This window comes from Micromys minutus (genome assembly GCF_963924665.1).
Source record: "Micromys minutus genome assembly, chromosome: 24".
NCBI classification, from domain to species: domain Eukaryota; kingdom Metazoa; phylum Chordata; class Mammalia; order Rodentia; family Muridae; genus Micromys; species Micromys minutus.
Genome location: NC_137959.1, coordinates 43,785,941 through 43,804,817, shown reverse-complemented (window position 1 = coordinate 43,804,817; position 18,877 = coordinate 43,785,941). Strand labels below are relative to the sequence as shown.

The window sequence follows — 18,877 nt, the reverse complement described above, 5'->3', positions numbered from 1 at the left end:
TGGGAGTGTAGGCAAGATGTGCTGGCCCATAAATGGGGCTCTAAGCATGTTGGCCTACGGCCTTGACTCTACCAAGGTTGTCTGAGCCCCTAGGCTTCCTTCAGCACCATGGACAGAACACTCCCTCGGGCTCCTCCGTTGGACACCTGGTCCCAGCTGTGGGCACGGTTTTGGAAGGCTCCGGAACCTTGAAGAGGTGCAGCCTTGCTGGAGGAAGTGGGTCATCAGTGTGAAAAACTCAGCCCCACTTCCTGTCTGAAGACACCATGCTCCCCTGGCAGCCTCAGGATCTTGCCACCATAACTCCACCAAGACATACTGTTAGCTACAACCAGACTTTCTTCCCTGGAGCAGTGGGAGAGGGAAAGTGACTAACCCCATGCTGTATAAGCTCCAGAGCTTCCAGGAGGCCGTCTCTAAGGAGTGAACGCACATCTCCTTCCTGCAAAGGTTGAGAGCCGTCAGGTGTGTGAGCAAACACACCTGCCAGCCTTCTTCTCTACCTCACGCTGAGAAGCTTCTGGATGGTGACACACAGAGAAAAGAACTGGGAGGAGAGAGCCCCGGTGCCTGCAGCCCTGGGTCCAGCTGTGCCTGCAGCACACTCCAGCAAGGGAGATAACCGAGGGTCATTTTGCTTGAGCTAACTGCCCTGGGAGTCTGTCCTCAAAACCACATCCTGACAATATTGTTGACTGCACTCTGCACACAGAGGGGAGGAACCCCAAGTTGTTAGCTATACTGTAAGATTCCCCTAAATTGTACTCGCTTCGGCATCACATATACTAAGATCCCCTAGAATCACGGACTCCAGAGCTCAGTTACACAACATACACACAGACTTAAGCCTTGGAGGCCACGGTCAGCGAGCTGTTCTGCGTCCCACTTGGCTCCTTTCATCCCTGCTTGCCTCTCCCTTCGGCCTCCAACTGGAAAAGCCTAAGAGGAGGCAGCGGCTTCCCACAGGGAGCAGAGGCCATCCTAGTTTACGAATGACAACACAGGCTCCAGTGTTGAGTCTGGAGTGGAGTGGGGCACTGAAGACACAGAGGGTGGGCACTGGGAAAGGCTTGGACCAGAGGCAATGGTGCAAACTTCCAGGGGCTGAGCTGAACTTGCCTCGCCCCACTAAACTATCTGGATGGCTGCACAAAGATACACACACACACACATGCATACATACATACATGCACACACATACACACAGTCATACACATACACAAACATATACATTTACACACATACACACATAGACATCATACACACATACATATACACGCACATACATATATATACACATAAACACATTCACATATACATACACATTTATTCATACATGCAAACACATATACACACATACACATACATACATGTTCACACACATATACATACATACATATACACTCACACATACATACACATGTACATACACATACACACATTCACACACATTCACACATATACACACATACACACATTCACATACATTCACACATACACACACATACACACATTCACACATATACATACAATACACATGCAATACACACATACACACATACATAAACATATATATATACATACACATACATACATACACATACACACACACACATCTTCTGTGGGAAGATGAAGATGTTCACAGAACCCCATCAGCAAGAGGCCCCAGGGGTGAAAGCCCTGCACACGGAGGCCCACTCAGAGAACACAAACACAGCTGCATGGGAAGTGAGAGGCCAGGGCCAGCTCCTGGTTCTGAGTCTTGGGGACACCACTGCAGCAGGCATCTTGGCCTACAGGAATCACAGCGAGTGGTGGAGGAACGGCCTTTTGCACAGGGGAGCAGCCTGGGCTGCAGAAGAGCAGCTGGCAGGAGGCAGGAGCAACAGAGCCAACCTTCAGCCTCGGTCCAGGCTTCCTGGGACAGGTTGCTGCAGAGGTAATTAGGTTAAGATGAAGCTGCTCTGGACTCCAGTGGGCCCTGACAGGGCTAGTGAGATGGATCAGCATTTGTCTCGAGAGCCTGACCACACGAGCTCAATCCCTAGAGCCCACGTAGAGGAGAAAGAAGAGAAATGACTCCATACAGTGGTCCTCTGGCCTTTACACAGCCCTGTGGCACACTCACCACAGAAAGACAGACAGACAGACAGGCAGACCACAAGGGACAGAGGCAGAGATCGGAGTGGTGGGGCCACAGGCCATGGAACCTTGGAATCCTGAGAAGACCCAGGACCACCCAGCAGGGACAGGAGGCCCCACCCTGGCCTGTGGAGGAGAAAGTACCGGGCTCCACCCACAGCAGCCTCCAGAACCACAGCAGATGGTTCGTTCCTGTGCTGACTGCACAGCGTGTGGCACTTTGCCACGGCAGCCATGAGAGTCAGTGCGGCCGGAGCCGTGGTATGTGGGAAGACCTCAGGACCCGTCTGCGATGTCCGATGTCACGCCAAAGTCTACCACCAATCTCACAAAGAGCATGGGCAACAGCGACGGGAGAGCCAGGCCCTGCGCTGGACACACGGTACCCCCAGAGACTCGGAGGCTCAGCCAGAAGCTCTGGCACAGCTCCTTCCCGGATCATGGGAACCACCTGACAGAGTAGGGGTGCTGCAAACTCCCCGTAGGAGGCACAGGTAGGCCCAGGGAAGGGACAGCCTGCTGCATGTAGGACCGGCTGCCAGTGACACTGAGACCCTGTACTTGCTCCTGGGTGGGAACAAGGGGTACAGGAGCAGAGGCCAGAATAATAAGTAATGAATAAGTGACTACATCCACACTGCACACCACAGCCATGTCATCTGGCATGTGGGCCCGGTCTCTGCTTGCCATACTACGGAGAGGAAGGCAAGGCCCGGGAGTTCAGACATCTGCCAAGGTCACAGATGCTCGAAGCCACTTATCTCTTTCAAGAGACAGGCCACTGAGATGCCATGAAGCCCATCCCAGGGGTCTTTTAAACAACAACAAATTCACATGGCAAAAGGAGAGTGTCATGGGCCCAGGTCCCACAACTCGTTCATCTGCTAAGGACTGCAGGACTCTCGGGCACAGTGAGCCTCTGGACACGGGAGGCTCCAGCCGAATCTTTCCTCTTCTGGTGCCTGTGGTACCTCTGTGAATCCAGGTGACAGCTGCTTGAGACTGTACAGAGATAACCATGTGACCAGCAGTTCCATAGGCAGGGCGTGTGACACCTGTCCTAACTGTGGCTTCCAACCACAGGATCTGACTGCAGCAAGGTGACAGCCCTCGGGGTGGGGACCAGGAGGGGGTGCTGGCTCGGGCAGAGGCTGCCCACATTCCGAGAATTACCACAGAAGGTGCCAGACACAGACCAAGGTCAAGGTCTCTCAGATCCCTGAGACAGAACTGAGGCTTTTGAGTAAACCCAGAGCCCCGAATAGTATACACCAGCCATGTGTCTTTAGTGTCCCTTCCTCAGCTGCTCCTGTGTTTATAGTCACTTCCCAGGACCCTGAGACCTACCCACCCTATTCAGTTGCAAGTTGCAAGGCCAAGCTCAAACAGATGGGCCCTTGCCCACCAGATGTGTGGCAGGCCTCCTATGGGGACAGGAACTCAATCTTAGTTCAGAAAGCTACACCATGGGCCAGCAGGTGGGAGAGGGGGACTTGAACATTCTCAGGAGGTACTCGGACGCAGACATGTCTGTGAGCAGGATGGTAAGCATGTAAGCCTCCTGCGGCCACTGTAATGAAATGGCACCTGCTGTGCTGATGTGTCAAGACACAGAAGAGCTGAAGTCAGTGTGTGGCCTCTGTCAGCCCCGTCCAGACTGGTTCCAGAAAAATCCTTTCCCTTAACTTCCCCGGCAATTAGAAGTTGCCTGAACTCCTTGGCTCCTGGCCTCTTTTGTACTTCACAGCTCTAAGCTCTGCCCTCACCGCCTGCCTCACATGAAGACCCTGCCCCCTTCCACACCCTCGGCAACATCTCCTGGGTCCTTTTGTCTCGAGAGGCGACACGGCGGCAGGCACTGGGCTTGAGATGTGGTACACTTCAGGGGCCTCTATTCAGCTCCTTGGGACACAGCCACGAACCTAGGAACCCATCACCTCCTCCCGGGAGCTGCATCCGCCATGAGTTCACAGTGTGCATCTTGCAGCAGATGGTGATGCTACAGGGGAGAGCGGCACAGAAACTGGATGGGTAGGGGGATGGCCTCTGCAGCCTCAGTCCAAAACTGCAAGATCAGACATGTCCAGAACACCTAACAGAGGGCAGGCTTGGCAACATGGAACACCCACATCTCAGATGTCGAAGGAACGTGCACACCAGGCTGCATGCGTGTGGACATTCCTAGACAAGGGAGAAGGCATGAGCTCAGACACGGTGCCTAGCAAAGCAAGTGATGAAAGGGTGTCGCATGTACAGCAGTCCCTGGGTGGCAGGGAGCGCTGGGATCTCAGGTTCTGGTCCTCAGCCTCGTCTGTAGAGTTTGTTATTCTAGGTGCCTGTGAGAACGTGACAATGACTATCAGTGACAGGAGAGCCACTCTCTGAGTCATATAGGGTCACTTGAAGGCAGCAACTCGGTGGCTCATGGGTGGGTATCATACATGGTGTGTATATTCAAGGCAAGAACACGTCACAGAAGGAGTCACGGCCTGGGAAAAGTGGAGTGGGACTGTGCCAGACTACACTGCACACCTCACAGTGGTACACAGTGAGAGACCTATGGGCATGCGTGGGAGCCTGTCCCAAAGCGGGGGCAGGGGGAACTTATGAATTATTTACTTATGGAATTTTCCTCAAGATTCTTCCAGGCAGACCACAGTTGACCACAGGAAAATGTATGGATGAGAAGGTCCACAGCATTCATATGCAGTGCTAGGGGATAGCCTTAGCCCAAGATGGCCCATGGTGACTTTGTATGGATCCAAGAGCAAAGATGTGCTATCTTAATGGGGAACAGCAAGGGTTGGACACTCTCCTGAGCAGGCCTCTTCCCAAATGCACACACCCACCCCCTTCCCAAATGCACACACCCACCCCCTTCCCAAATGCACACACCCACCCCCTTCCCAAATGCACACACCCACCCCCTTCCCAAGTGCACACACCTTCCCTTCACACCCCAGAAGCAGTACTGCATTTAAAGACTCACATTTTATTTCTCACTTATATGCATGTATAATTGCACGTGTGTGCATGCAGTACCCATGGAGACCAAAGGAGGGCGTCTGCCCCCTTCGAGCTGGAGTTGTGGGTGGTTGTGAGCTGCCTGATGCAGGTGCTGGCAACTGAACTTGGGTTCCCTTAACCCCTGAGCATTTCTCCAGTCCCAGCTCTCCATCTGAAGGGTGCCAATGCTTCCTCATCTCCACCAGGAGAAGTCTCCAAAGGGGTTCCCTAAGGGGCCTATGGCACTCTTCAGAGCTGCTCCCCAGCCTTGCTGGAGCCATCGCTAAGATGGCCTGGAATGTCTGACAAGGATGCTATGGGCAGTTTTTCAGTACACCCTACTGGATGAGGCCTGACCCACAGGTTCCAACCTATGAGACCCTCACCAGCCATCAGGAACCAGCTTGTTAGATTCGGTCGTCTCCATGGTAAAGGTGATGCTCCCAGGGATGAGCCCTCTATGCTGTGGCAACACAGCCTTTTGTGGCTCTTGCCAGACCCAAGGCTTTGCCAATCATTTTCCACCTCTTCCCTCTCAACATTGGCCTCTGGTTCCCTACCTTCGTCCCTACATTCTAAGCCCAATGAGGGGATATAGAAGATGCAGGTTCAGACTTACAGCCTGGGTGGTGGCTTGCATTCTAGATGGCCCTGCCCTGTCTCCCTTCCTCCAAGCAGGAGACACCAGGAGTCAGCATTCAGAACAGTGCTGAGGTGGCATCAGCAGTGACAATGGGGCCTCACATCATGGGCTCCATCCTTTGACGGGAACCTTTGCTTAGAAAGCAGCCTGCCCTGGCCATTCGGCAGTGACTGTAGAGTTGAGAACAGGTCTCTCTGCTGTGTTCATGGTCAGAGGCTAAGAAGCTGGTTCCTGATGGCCGGTGAGGGTCTGGTACCTCCTGTCTTGCCTGTCAGCCCCATAACTTGGCCCATGCCAGTAATCTAAGACTGCCCAGGAGGAGACAAAGGGGCTTGGCAAACCTATATATGCTATACACTATAGGTCCCACACTATTCGGAGGTCACCTGGGAGGGGGCACTCCCATCAACTGGACTCCTTATCTCAAAAGACTCTGAAATCCTAGCTGTGTAAATGCAGAATCGAGGCCCATCTCATCTTATGGCCATGCTATCAATAAGGTAACACAACTGGGTCCTCTCTGTGACCCTGGCTTTGGAGAAAACAAGCCTGTGCCCAGGCAGCCAATGGGAGTAATGGGTGTTCTTCAGGGCTTCGACAGAGTAGGTAGGAGTGTGTGTGTGTGTGTGTGTGTGTGTGTGTGTGTGTGTGTGTGTGCATGCGCGTGCGTGTGCACACATGCCCAGATGTACAATGATACACACATTTTTTCTCTTCCTCCTCCCTCCATCTGTCTCTTTGCCTACTAGAAAGAACAACGGAGTTTGAGAGGAGACAGGTACACGCCTGGCTGGCTGGGATCTGTGGGGCTGGTGACTCAGAGCTGTGTGCTCCCAGCTCCCAGGCTGACCCCAACGTCTCTGAGTCCCTCTTGTCCTCTTAGCCCTGCCCCTGGGCTTTCCTGAGGCACACAGGCCACTGGGTGCCAACCCCTGCATGCTCTTACTCTGGTGAAGGCCAGGGGCATGCACTGTGAATAGTATGGCTCCTTTGCCACAGATGAGGGAACTGAGGCCCAGAGAGAAACACCAGCCATAGGAAGTCTCCCCAAATGCACCCAGGTCCAATGCCTCACCCAGCGTTCCATGGCATCCATAAAGAAACTACCTTGGGTCCCATGTTCCCATTCCTAACACTGGGGATCTGGTGATGGGCTGCATGAGACATCGGGTCTGCGGCAGCTCTCCCATGCTTCTCAGACCCTCCTCATTCAAGAACTCATCTGAAGCTGAGCGTGGTAGCGCACGCCTTTAATCCCAGCACTCAGAAGGCAGAGACAGGTAGAGCTCTCTGAGTTTAGGTCCAGCCTAGTTTACATAGTGAACTCCAGGGCTGCATAGATCTTGTTTCAAAAAGGAAAAAAGGAAACCTGGTACCTGACAGGCTATCACAAGCACTCCCAGCTTCCGAACTGCCCCTTATCCACCAGGGTAACAAAATACGAGGCAGACAGTAAAACGAAGCAACTGGCAGCTCGTTCACTGGTTGCCTGGGATGTGGGGTGCAGGCATCAACCTTCAGTCAGCATCCCAGTCTGCGGGCTGTCACTTCCCACCTTTCTGTATAAAGTAGGGGCTATGTTTACGTTCACGACAGTAAAAAACACCTGGAGTTTGGCAGGTTCCTAAAATCCCAGGTAAACAGCCACATCCATCACTAACTGTCACTGTCAGGTGACAGGGTTGGCAGGGCAGGCTTAAGACAGAGGAGCACTGTCTGACCTCAGTACTGAGGTAGAAATTCAGACCTTCTTTTTCAGTCTCTTAAGAGTTCTAGACCACAGACACTTACAGGGAACATATGCATCTCACCACCAGACCTCAGCTGACACCTGTGCTCAGGACTGTGACCAAAGTTGCCCACTGGCTCAGGAGACTGAGGCCTGTACAGAAGCTCTCAGTTCCCAGGCTCTCAAGCCGGGTATGATAGAGACTTCCGGCTTCTAACACTACCTGAGGCCTTCTGTAGCCAGAGAGGGAGACAAACATCTACCTCTAAGGTCCTAACAACAAACCAAGCAAGGCACATACCACCAGAGTTTACCCTGGGGAGCCAACACATTTATCGTTTCCTTACAGAGCTTGAGTGGTGGTTTCTGATAGGAATGTGGGTGTTCTCCCAAAAGGCCACTTTGGAGAGTCTTTACCCAGCATGGTTGTTGACTTCCATATACTCACACAGATGGAACCTTTGCTTCTGATCTTTCCTTACCTATATACCCTAGTCCCACCCCTGAGACTTAGAGGCCATGTGCAATGAGGGCAGAAGAGATCTCTGTTTGGAATGGGGGTGGCTACACTGATGAGGGTCTCATGACTAAGGGAAAGTCAGCAATTAAGCTGAGCCACAATGGTCAGTCATTTGCAAGCAGACACAGGTGATCTGGTGAAGACGGGAAGTTTGGCTCAGATGATAATCCTGGGCAACACCTTCACAAAGACATCTAAGAGGTGCATCACGGCAGAGCCAGGCACACGGGCAAGCTCTGGGTTTCCTACAGGGCAGCATCCTCAAGCTTGAGAATGTGGCCTCTTGGGCTGCCCTATTGCAGCTTCTCGGACTGGCTGAGACCAGTCCAGGCTCCCACACTTGCCTATGTGGTTTTTAGGGAACCACCCCCAGGCACCTTCTCCAGCTCTGAGGCTTACACACTACACTGACACACACACACACACACACACACACACACAGAGAGAGAGAGAGAGAGAGAGAGAGAGAGCACTCAGTGCTTACCTACAGCTGTAGGTTGATGTCAAGGCGATTCATGATTGGACAGTAGAAAGTGGGGCAGGGACAAAGTTGGAAAAAAAATGGAAGAGGAGAGGCAAGAGATTCATGATGGAGGAGGCAGAGGAAGATGGTTCAGATCAAGGGGAATTAGATCAGTTTTATTTTATTTAGGTGAGCGGTTTATATCTTTATTAATTGGCGGAGAATTTATTGATTAGATGTATTGTGGATTGAGAATTTAACATATAAACCTGTTTGATAAGTTAATGATTGTGGAGTCATGTTTTTACCAGGCCCATGGACCTAGATGTGTTGGTACCAGGCTTGGGAACTAACCACTTAGGGGATTGCAAGCCGGCTCTGCACTGGAGCGGTTACTCGCATGGCTCTAGAGGAACATCACTCTGCAGGACCGACAGAACAGATTCTTTTTAAAAATATTTACCATTACACACAGCAACCTCGGTACTTCTTCCCTAAGGCCTGGTAGTCCATCTGAGTTTAACAGGCCATAGCCCAAGTAGGATAGCATTGGCTCAAAATGCCAAGTCTCATGTGAACCCCTTATTGCCACCTAAAGCTGTTCTGTTCTCTTGGAAGAGATGTCTCCTGGAGTCCACGAGGGGCCTCAGTCATAGATCTGGGGTACTTAAGAACCTTCCAGCCTTATCTTATGTCCCGGAAGCAGTGTCCCTTATATCCTATCAGCAGAACAGCAGCCTTCTCTGCCTATTGGAGGTATACAGGAACGAAGCACACATAGACACAAGAGGCCTCCCCTCCCTGTTTGCAGCCTCCTGACTACCTGCTGCCCTGTTTTAGAGGAAGCTGCAGGTCCTCAAGCCCCCTCTGTCCATGACCACCTTCTGGTGGCCTCCAAGGAATACCAAACCCCATAGGGGAAAACAGATAAAGGAGCAGCATGCAGGCCTCACATTGGGCACAGCACGGACCCAGAAGAGCAGGTCATGAACACATCCTACCTGGATGCAGCGATCTCAGCTTTCTGCTTGGCGATGGTGGCCGCCCTTTCGGCTGCCTCCACGGCCCGGTCCACCTTCTCCCGGATCTTACTGGCACGCAGTGGGATAAGGTTCTTGCGCTTGCCGCTCACGAGCACATTCTGCTTGTATTTCCCCTCCTCCTTGGTGCCATCCGGGAAGGTCATACACCCGTACCCGTGCCGGCGATTGCTAACCCACTCGCCCTCATACTTGAGCCCGTCCGAGCGCTGGCTCACACCGAAGCCCGAGCGTTTGTCGTTTTTCCACTCTCCCACATAGGTCTCAGTGGTAGTGGCGTCGATGTCATCCTCGATGACAGCCAGCTCAGCCTCGGCCTCACCCAGGCTGATGGTGGAGTGGATGTCGCTGGCCGTGGAACTCACAGTGCTCATCCCTGCCTCGCTGCGGAAGGAGCTCTGCTTGCTGCGCTGGCTGGCCAGGCTGCTCTTGGACTCGGACTTGCGCAGCTTCAGGCCGCTCAGCAGCGAGCGCCGGAACAGTCCCTTCTTCTTGCTCTTCAGGATCTCCGAGTCACTGTGGGCCACCAGCACGAAGCCACCACGGGACACAGCCGGGCTGCTGGCCACTGCCGGGGAGGCGTCCGGGTGCAGCGCCGCACCGTTGGTGTGCTCGCTGCGCAGGGAGTTGATGGACGTCCTCAGGGGTGAGCGGATGACTGCAGCCATGCCGTAAGGGACACTCTGCCGCACACCATAGCCCTGGCGCATGCCACCAACCCATTGGCCCTGGTACGTCCCTGTGGAGACAAAGGAGAGAAGGGTGAGCTCCTGAGGCAGGATGTGGGTGTTAGGTATGTGGAAGATCCACATTCACCTCAGAACCTCTCTTTGAAAGTGAAACCTGGGCGGGTCTACTTGGGCACAGAGGCAGAGGGGCCTTACTGAGGCCGTACATTGACCTCACTGATGGGCATGTTCAGGGGTACTGTCTCCCATGGCTGGATTCTGAGACCAGGCTGGGTATGATAGAGAGAGGAAGAGTTCAGTGTGACCCTGGAGACCCTTCAGAGAGCGGTAACAGAGGGGAGATAGCATGTCCAGCAGAAGGCGGAGGGCCATGAGACTATTAAGCACAGGTTTACCTCAGGGAGAGCAAGGTCCCCACTGCTGCTACTGAAGGTGTCCCAGAAGGTTTGTCAGCAGTGGGGACAGCCCAGAAGAGCATCAGGTGCATGGGGGAAGAGACATTAAAATTACCTGACTACAAATACACCATAGAACTTGGGGGTACAGATACATACACCCCATACACAGTGCTATCCACAGAGGTCCAAAATGACCCCTGTGTCAGTAATGGTCAGCCTTGTGGCAAAGCCATGACATGGGAAATTAGACAAGAAGAAGATGGACTGATGTCACTATCCCAGCCTTGACCCTGCAGAAGTAAAAGCAGCCAGTTCCCCCACCCCCGGGTTCCTTCACATAAGGGTGGAGCCCTGAGGGCTGGGCCAGAAACACATGGCTTGTGCCTCTCATTGGGGGCCATGTTTCCATTTGGGGTGATGGAGACACTCTAATGTAGTGTAGATGGTCACATGTTTAATACCCTGAGAATCGTGCTGAGAAGTGCCCTTGGTATGGTATGGTGGCCCTCGGAGGCTGAGGCAGAAGGATCACCTGAGCCCAGAAATTCGGAGCCAGCCTGGACAATACAGCCTAACCCCTTCTCCAAACAAGAAAAAGTAGTTAAGACTGTAATGTAAAAATGTGTGTGTGCGCGTGCGCATGGATGTGTGCATATCTGTGGGTGTGTGCAGGTGGGCACATCTGTGCAGAGGTGGTGATGACTGTCTTCCTCCACTACTGTTCTCCACTTTGTTAGGATTTAGTTTTTATGTTTATTTTATGTGTGTTGCCCTGCATCTACATCTGTGCACCACATGCATGCAATGCCTTCAGGCACCAGAAGAGGGCATCAGATTCCCCCTGGAATGGGAGTTACAGGAGGTTGTGAGCCACCTGGTGGGGGTAATGGGAACTGAATTTGGGTCCTCTGGAAGAGCAGTTCACACCCTTGACCACTGTGCCATCTCTCCAGATGGTCTATCTTCTTTTTTCTTCTTCTTCTTCTTTTTTTCCAGACAAGGGTCTCTCCCTAAACCCAGAGCTCACCAATTCAGATGACTGGTTGGCCAGCAAGCATCAGGGACCGTTCTGTCTCCACCCCTCCATGCTGTGATTATAGTTATGTTCCATACACCTTGCTTTTTACATGGGGGCTGGGGTTGACCTCAGGTCCTCACGCTTGTGTGGCAAACACTGTGCTGACTGAGCCAACTCCTCAGCCCCAAGACGTTATAAAGGCATTAAAACCAGCAAGGAGACATTCAGATCCCTGCCTCCATCTCTCTCTGACGTTACTGTATGACTGAAGGCAAGTTTCTGGACCCCTCAGCTTTCCTGTCTGTTTAACAAGCCAGTGGTTTTCACAGTGTAGACCTAATCTGGATGTAGCAGAAGAGACAGCTCATCACACTGGGAAGTGATCTTCCAGCCCACTTCGGCGGATGCCCCGAGGCTGACACCAGTATCATTCTGAGGGACCACTCCTCAAACCAAACTTTGGGTTTCTTGTGTATTCTTAAGACACAGAAGCCCAGGTTTTTTCTTTCCAGATGAGAAATAACAGCAGCTGCCTCCTCTGGCCCCTTCTTCTTCCCTACCCCAACCCCACTTCCTACTCCATCACCCAGGCCCCCCTCCATTTACAAACCTCAGAGATAAATGCACTTCACTGTCAGGTATGAGCCACAGAGCGCCACCTAGGGTTCACACACCGTCATCACGCCCAGATACCTTCTCCCAACTGCTCCCACGTCAGTGGTCCTGGCTTGTTTATCACAGACTATCTCCTTCATCAAACTGCTCCCACCCAACCCCTCCAGGTCAACACTGCTCACATCTCTCCCCAGCCACACACCATTCATTTGGACCAACCGTCCACATGCTGCACTGACCCAGAATAGTACCAGGTCCCTGAATGGCCCAGAATGCACCTTCCTATCTCCCCAGGCCTCAGCTCCACACAGCAGGCACCTAGCTCTCTATTGCTGTGTGGCTCTCGGCAGAGGACAGATATACATAAAGCTCGTCTGCTAAGAACTTTGGACAAATCAGCCTAGAGCTGTGGCTTCCTTGGTACTGATAGCCCAGTCCAGTGACAGAACACCTGCTTAGCACATGTGAGGGTCTGGGATCTGTCCCCAGTATTACACAGGAAAAAAAAAAAAGTCAGGTGTGACAGCTCATGCCTGCAATCCCTGTACTGGGAGACTGAACCGGGAGGCTTATCACAATATGAGGCCAGCTTAGCTATAAAGTAAGACTCTATCTAACAAAAAAGGAGAGAGAAAAAGGAAGAAAACGCGGCATGCCAACATAGTGGAATTTGCCTCTCTAGAGTCACATACATGGTGGGAGTCAGGGAGGAGGGACAGGGTGCAGAGGGTCCTACAGAGAGCATCATGGAATCCACCTCACTTGGAGGCAGGGTGGTCATTACATATTCTCAAAGCTGGTTGGGAGCCTAAAGGGAAAGCAGCTGACCCAGGGAGCAGCACTTCAGGATACTGCCACAGAGGATGGAAGACCTTGGTTTGAGGGCAGGAGTAGAGGAGCCTGAGGACCGGGCTGTGTGAACATCCCTCCTTCAGTCAAGCCTGCAAGGCCCTGCAACCTGATCTGTAGTACCCTCATCCATTTAGAATGGGTAGCCTGCTGCCCTGCAGCCCTCTGCCCACAGTGGGATGCTCTAGGCGGCTGGGAGGACTGGGATGTCAGCTGTCTTGGCCAGCTTGTGTGTAGCGCCGAGGGCTCAAGCTGTGATTTGTGGGCTTTAGCCAAGAAGTGATTTTCCCAACCGTTCCGGGTTGGGGGAAAGGATGTACCCATGTTACCCAGAGTAAAGACACTAGGATACTCTCACATCAGGGAATTGTGCCAGGCAGGCCTCTCAAGTAACCACAGTGAACACAGCACTGCTGTCCCTGAGGATGTAAATCACCTGCTAAGCTTGGACTCAAGACAAGAAGTCAATACTCTGGGGCCCCAACTCTGACCATGTAGTCAGGATTTCAGAGGAGATGGGGTGATTCCTACCATCAGGAAGAGTGTCCCAGTGTCTAGAACAGAGGGATAGTTTGTGCCTAGCATAACACACTTAGTTACACCATGTTCTAGAACTTTCTTTCCTTTACAGTAGACCTCTTCCTACTGTTAATAAAGGTTCTGTGATAGTTTGTTTTATGGATTTTTCCTATCACAGAAATCGCCACTGGGTCTGACCTACATCATTTTTTGTTTTACATCATATTATTTATTTTTGTCACTAAGGACTAAATCTGGGGCCTTCCACACACCAAACACATGCTACACACTGAGTTAAACCCTCGGTATGTTTATAATGGCTGATATTCGTACATAATACCAAACTTTGTCCCTAAGACACACAGCCCCAGAACTCAACTCCTCTCCCACAAGGAAGGTTGTCTCGACATCTTTGAAAAGTTTTCCTCAGAAAAGGCTATGAGAATGGCTACATCCTCCTGTCACTGCCAGCCATGAAGTGACATTCTACAGCCTTGTGGGACTCTGAAGAGCTATGGCTCCCGCCATTAGCTATAGACTGAGGCGTGTTCATCTAGTCCCTTGAAGAAGCCTGAACCTTCCAACCCTGGAGCGGAACTGCGTAGATACCTACACTTTAAGGAGATGATGAAGCTGGAAAAGATGTAAGCAAGACAATGAATGAGGCAGGAACCAAAGCCCCAAGATGAAGTTCTAGGAAAGTATAAAAGACCAAATACAGAGACGGCCTTTCTCCCAGAGCATATAGGGTCTGGGCATCTTGAGGACCCACAGCCTTGCATGGTGAAGGGAAGGTCAGGGCAGTAGAGAGCTTCCAGGAAAACACAAAAGGAGAACATACAAGATACACTATGCCTGGCTGGGTGGTGTTGGCACACATCTTTAATTCAAGCACTTGGAAAGCAGAGAGGATCTCTGAGTTCAAGGCCAGCCTGGTCTACATAAGGAGTTCCAGGACAGCCAAGGCTACACGGAGAAATCATGCCTTGAAAAAACAAACAGAAAAAGAAAACAAAGGCTACAAATGTCTAAGAGTCAGAAGACACAAGACTATGTAGGATACATTGTCCAACAGCCAGAAAGGCAAAAGATTAGGATACATTGTCCAACAGCCAGAAAGGCAAAAGATTAGGATACATTGTTCAACAGACAAAAAGACAAAAGATTAGGATACATTGTCCAACAGCCAGAAAGACAAAAGATTAGGATACATTGTCCAATAGAAGGGCACTGGACTTCAACAGCAGAGCTTCCCTGGTGTGAAACTGTGTCCCCCACAGGGCACAAATTCTGAACAAAAAATGGTTTTTCATTTGCATTAAACACCAACACGCCAATCAAGTGATCAAGCCACAGAAACCTGTTCTGGACATCCTTTCTCAGAGAGCTACTGCAGAATGTGATCCACCTAAGTGAGGGAGGAACCTAAGATGGAGTAAGAAGGAGGCAGACAGAGTGATCAACAGAACACTAAAGGGATGCTCAAGGGATGCTCCGGGATGACTGAGGAGGGACCAACCTGTGAACCGGCATGGATTTGTGTGGTTATAGACAGAGACTCTGAGATTCAAGGGAGGAGCTGCATTGAGAGATTTACTTATCGGGCACCTGAAGGGTGGGGAGACTGACCAGCGATTTGAATAAAATAATGCAATTAAGACAGAGTCGATTGCTCATTCAGACTATGCATGGGAAATGTACGTTGGGGAACATTGCTTGGCTCAGCAGTAATGGAGCTTCCAATTGCAAGGATGAAAAACAGTATGGATTCAGCTTTTAAGTTGTGCTATAATGCTGGGATAGCCAGGTATGGGGAGAGGAGGGGTGGGGGGAGGGAAATAAGAAGGGAATGGGGAGAAGAGAGGAGGGGGAATGGGCGGAGGAGAAGGGCTGAGCAGGGCAGGGCAGGGGAGAAAGTCTGAAGCTCTCTGTCTCCTGAGGTAGGATGTTGAAGATTTGACACCAACCATATACTTAGAAAGGCAGAGGTCAGTTTCTGAAGTAATGTGGTATCTAGCTGTGGGCTGTGGCATACCTCAGGGTCATGACTTGCCTGAACTCAGAGCACCGTCCTGGGTTACTACTTACAATCTTCATAAGCTGAGGTACATGTGATCTCAGAAGAGATTAGGAACAGGAAGAGGAAGACTGGCCAGAGGAAAAGGAGGCACCAAGGAAGAGTCAGACAATGCATGGAGGAAGCAGGAAGGTGGCCAGTTTGAAGGACACGTGCCTCATGCTTGCATAAGCATAGCATCAGGAGGGGTCAAGGGCAAAACTAGCACCCAGTGGGGCCCCACACACAATCCCGTCCTCAACCCCATGCTGCCTGAATGAGAGATGCCAGGAACAGTACAGGGTCAGCGTGCTCGAGAAGCCACCTGTGTGGTCCACCTCAGTCTGAGGCGGGGTGAGCCTGAGGTGCAGTTAGCCATGTGAATGACGGGCTACACCCTGGTGGCTGGAGCACGTGGACTCTGAGGAAGCATTTCCCTGGTGGCTGACCACCATCTGCACTGGAGTGGCATGGAGATGCTTTTCATTGTCCTCGGAAGATTAACAGGATTTTCACAGAAGTTTCAGGTCTGGAGAAGTACAGAATGTCCCCATGGAGGCCCCACGGGTCTGTGTCCATGGAGGTCCCTAGTTCTCTCTGTGTGTCCCCATGGAGGTCCCCAGGGTGTCTCTGTGTGCCCTCATGATGGTTTCGGGGGTCTCTGTGTGTCCTCATGGAACTCCCCAGGGTCTCCGTGTGTCCCCTGTGGAGGTCCCCAGAGGCTCCAGGTGCCCCTGTATCAGTCTTCCTCAGCTTCCCTCTCTCTGATGGAAAATGAGATGCAGGCAGCTCAGAACCTCAGGGAAGGAGGCATGACCCTCAGTGACCTTGGTTCTGCTCACTGTGTACACGGCAGGCCGTGGTACTCAGTGCCCAGGATCCAGGGACTCTCAATGGGTGGCTGGTATGACTCAAGAGCTGGGCTCCAGGGCAGGGAGAGAAACAGGAAGAGACCTGTGCCAGAGGAAGGGAGCTGAGCACCCACCCTGGGTTTCCCTGCTCTGTACCACATGCTTGGTAACCCAGCCTTCCTATCACCTTACAACTTCCAAACACAGGGGGTCCTGATGAGGACTCAGCTTCTAGAACTCTCTTAGAAGTCGAGTGAGATGTGACTGGCGAAGCTCCTCAAACAGCTCAAACCCAAGTTACCCTGTGATGAGCCATGGTCTGGATTGGGATGTCACCTAGGGCCAGGTGTTAAAGGTCAGATCTGTAGCAGGGAACAATAGGGAAGGGGCAGAATCTTTAAGGCACTGGGGGTGTGCCCTTGAAGACTATAATGGGTCTCATGGCTGCCTCTTCTCTCATTGTTCACCATGAGGCAAATGCTTTTCTCACCCAAAACCCAAAAGGCATGGCGGCCCATCATGGATGGGGATCTCCAAGCCTTCCCCATACACTTGAGTAAGCTCAGCAGTTCACTGTAGGAAGTAAACCAGCACACTTGGCAACCTCACCACAAGAAAAGAAAGCACAGCGCATACACCTCTTACCCGAATGTTCACTATGACTGTCCCCAACAGACCACAGATAGAAACCACCCAAATGTCTACCACTGCAGGACAAAGACGGAGAGTTCCATCTTGGTGAGAGAATATTACCCAGCTGTGAAACAAAACAACAGTCTGACACCTGCTACCTTGTGGATGAACCCTGGTCACATGGAAGTCAATGACAGAAAACCAGCTGCTCAAAGACACCACCACCCCCACCCCCACCCCCTCGGGCAGATACACAAGACAGAGAGAAGATGGCCACCACGGGCTGAGACCGAGAGCAGAGAAGTAACTGTAGGTACAAGGTTTCTTCCTGAGATGATCAAACTGCTGGACCACTGCCTTATGACTCCGAGAATATTTTAGAACCACCAAGGTGAACATTTTAAACGAATGTACTGTGTACCATGTAAATTTTATGTTGATAAAACTGAGTTTGTTTGTTTGTTTGTTTTTTGAGATTTATTTTATGCATATGGGTGTTTTGCCTGCATGTACTTCGGTGCACCACATATGTACCTGGTGCCCATGGAAGCCAGAAAAGGATGTCAGACCCTCTGGCACTGAAGTTAAAAAATGGTCATGAGCTGTAGTGTGTGGGTGCTGGGAACTGAACCTAGATCTTCGGCAAGAGCCGAGTGCTCCTAACCATTGAGCAATCCCTCCAGCCCCAAACCTAGGTTGTTTTTGTTTGTTTGTTTTGATTTGCTTTCAAGCTGTAGGTTGGGGAAAATTTTGCTCCATCTGCAGCCAGAGGGATGCTGGGCTTTGGGTGGGCTTCACCAAGTTTGAGGAGGCAGCAACAGCCTTCTTTAACCCTGCCCCTTCTGCCGGCCATTAAAATCCCCCATCTACCCTGGAAGTGGGAATAAACAGAGATCTCCTGCTATCACATATCCACGGCTACCCAATCCCTGTTTTGGACTCACCCTGTTTTCACAGGCCTCAACTTGAAGCCAAGTCTGTGGCCGCCCCTCGTGGAGATAGCACGTCCAGTGAACACAAACAACCCTGCACAGCATGACACGGGTGGCCTGACCTGGCTGTGAAGTTGGGGATCAGCCTCACACCCACCCTGCCGGACATTGCAGTGGCCAGCCAAAGAGGCCCTGGGTCAAGGACAGCAGAGACTGTGCCCTACGGCTGCCCCGGTAACTGTCATGGACACCAGCCTGGGAAAAGGAACCCGTGTGGAGAAGCTGAGGGTTAGGTCAGCTCTGATGAGGGGAGTTAGAAGGAAGACTGTCTGGCAGCCCAGCCCAGACATCTTGTGTCCCCAGAGGTCCCCAGACACAGCAGCCCCTGGTTACTGCCTAAGAGAAACAGGGGACTGAGTGTTCTGATAGACAGCTGAGTTCAGACTCAGTCAGAAAGAGAGAAGGAAACAGGTGGACTTTCTAGAAACTTTCCCCAGTTATGAAATTGGAGCACAAGAGACCCCAAGGAACCCATAAGGGGCTGAGGAAAGAAGGAGGTGGAAAGGGGCAGAGTGTAGGTCCAGGTCCCAGGCAGCCCTAACCCCATCAGCAAGAGACCAACTGGTCACCTAAGCACTGGTGCTAGCTCCCCCCATCCCGCCCCGACCCCCATCAATGTCTTTCTGGATGTGAACTGCCTTCAACTGCAGACAAAATTACCCCAAAATCAGGAACTGAGTGAGCAAAAAGCAGGTCACTGTGCCACCCACAAAC

At 51.8% G+C, this 18,877-nt stretch overlaps 1 protein-coding gene across 1 annotated transcript in view; it reads right to left on the bottom strand.

The window, feature by feature from the left end:
- The window catches only part of JPH3 (junctophilin 3), a gene marked incomplete at both ends in the record, with an annotated part of 57,572 nt that overhangs the window by 25,835 nt on the left and 12,860 nt on the right, over positions 1-18,877 (bottom strand). The window contains one exon of the mRNA XM_080936660.1: positions 9,505-10,282. Within this exon, the coding sequence (XP_080792786.1) occupies positions 9,505-10,282 (778 nt within the window). The remainder of the gene's footprint in view (positions 1-9,504; positions 10,283-18,877) is intronic.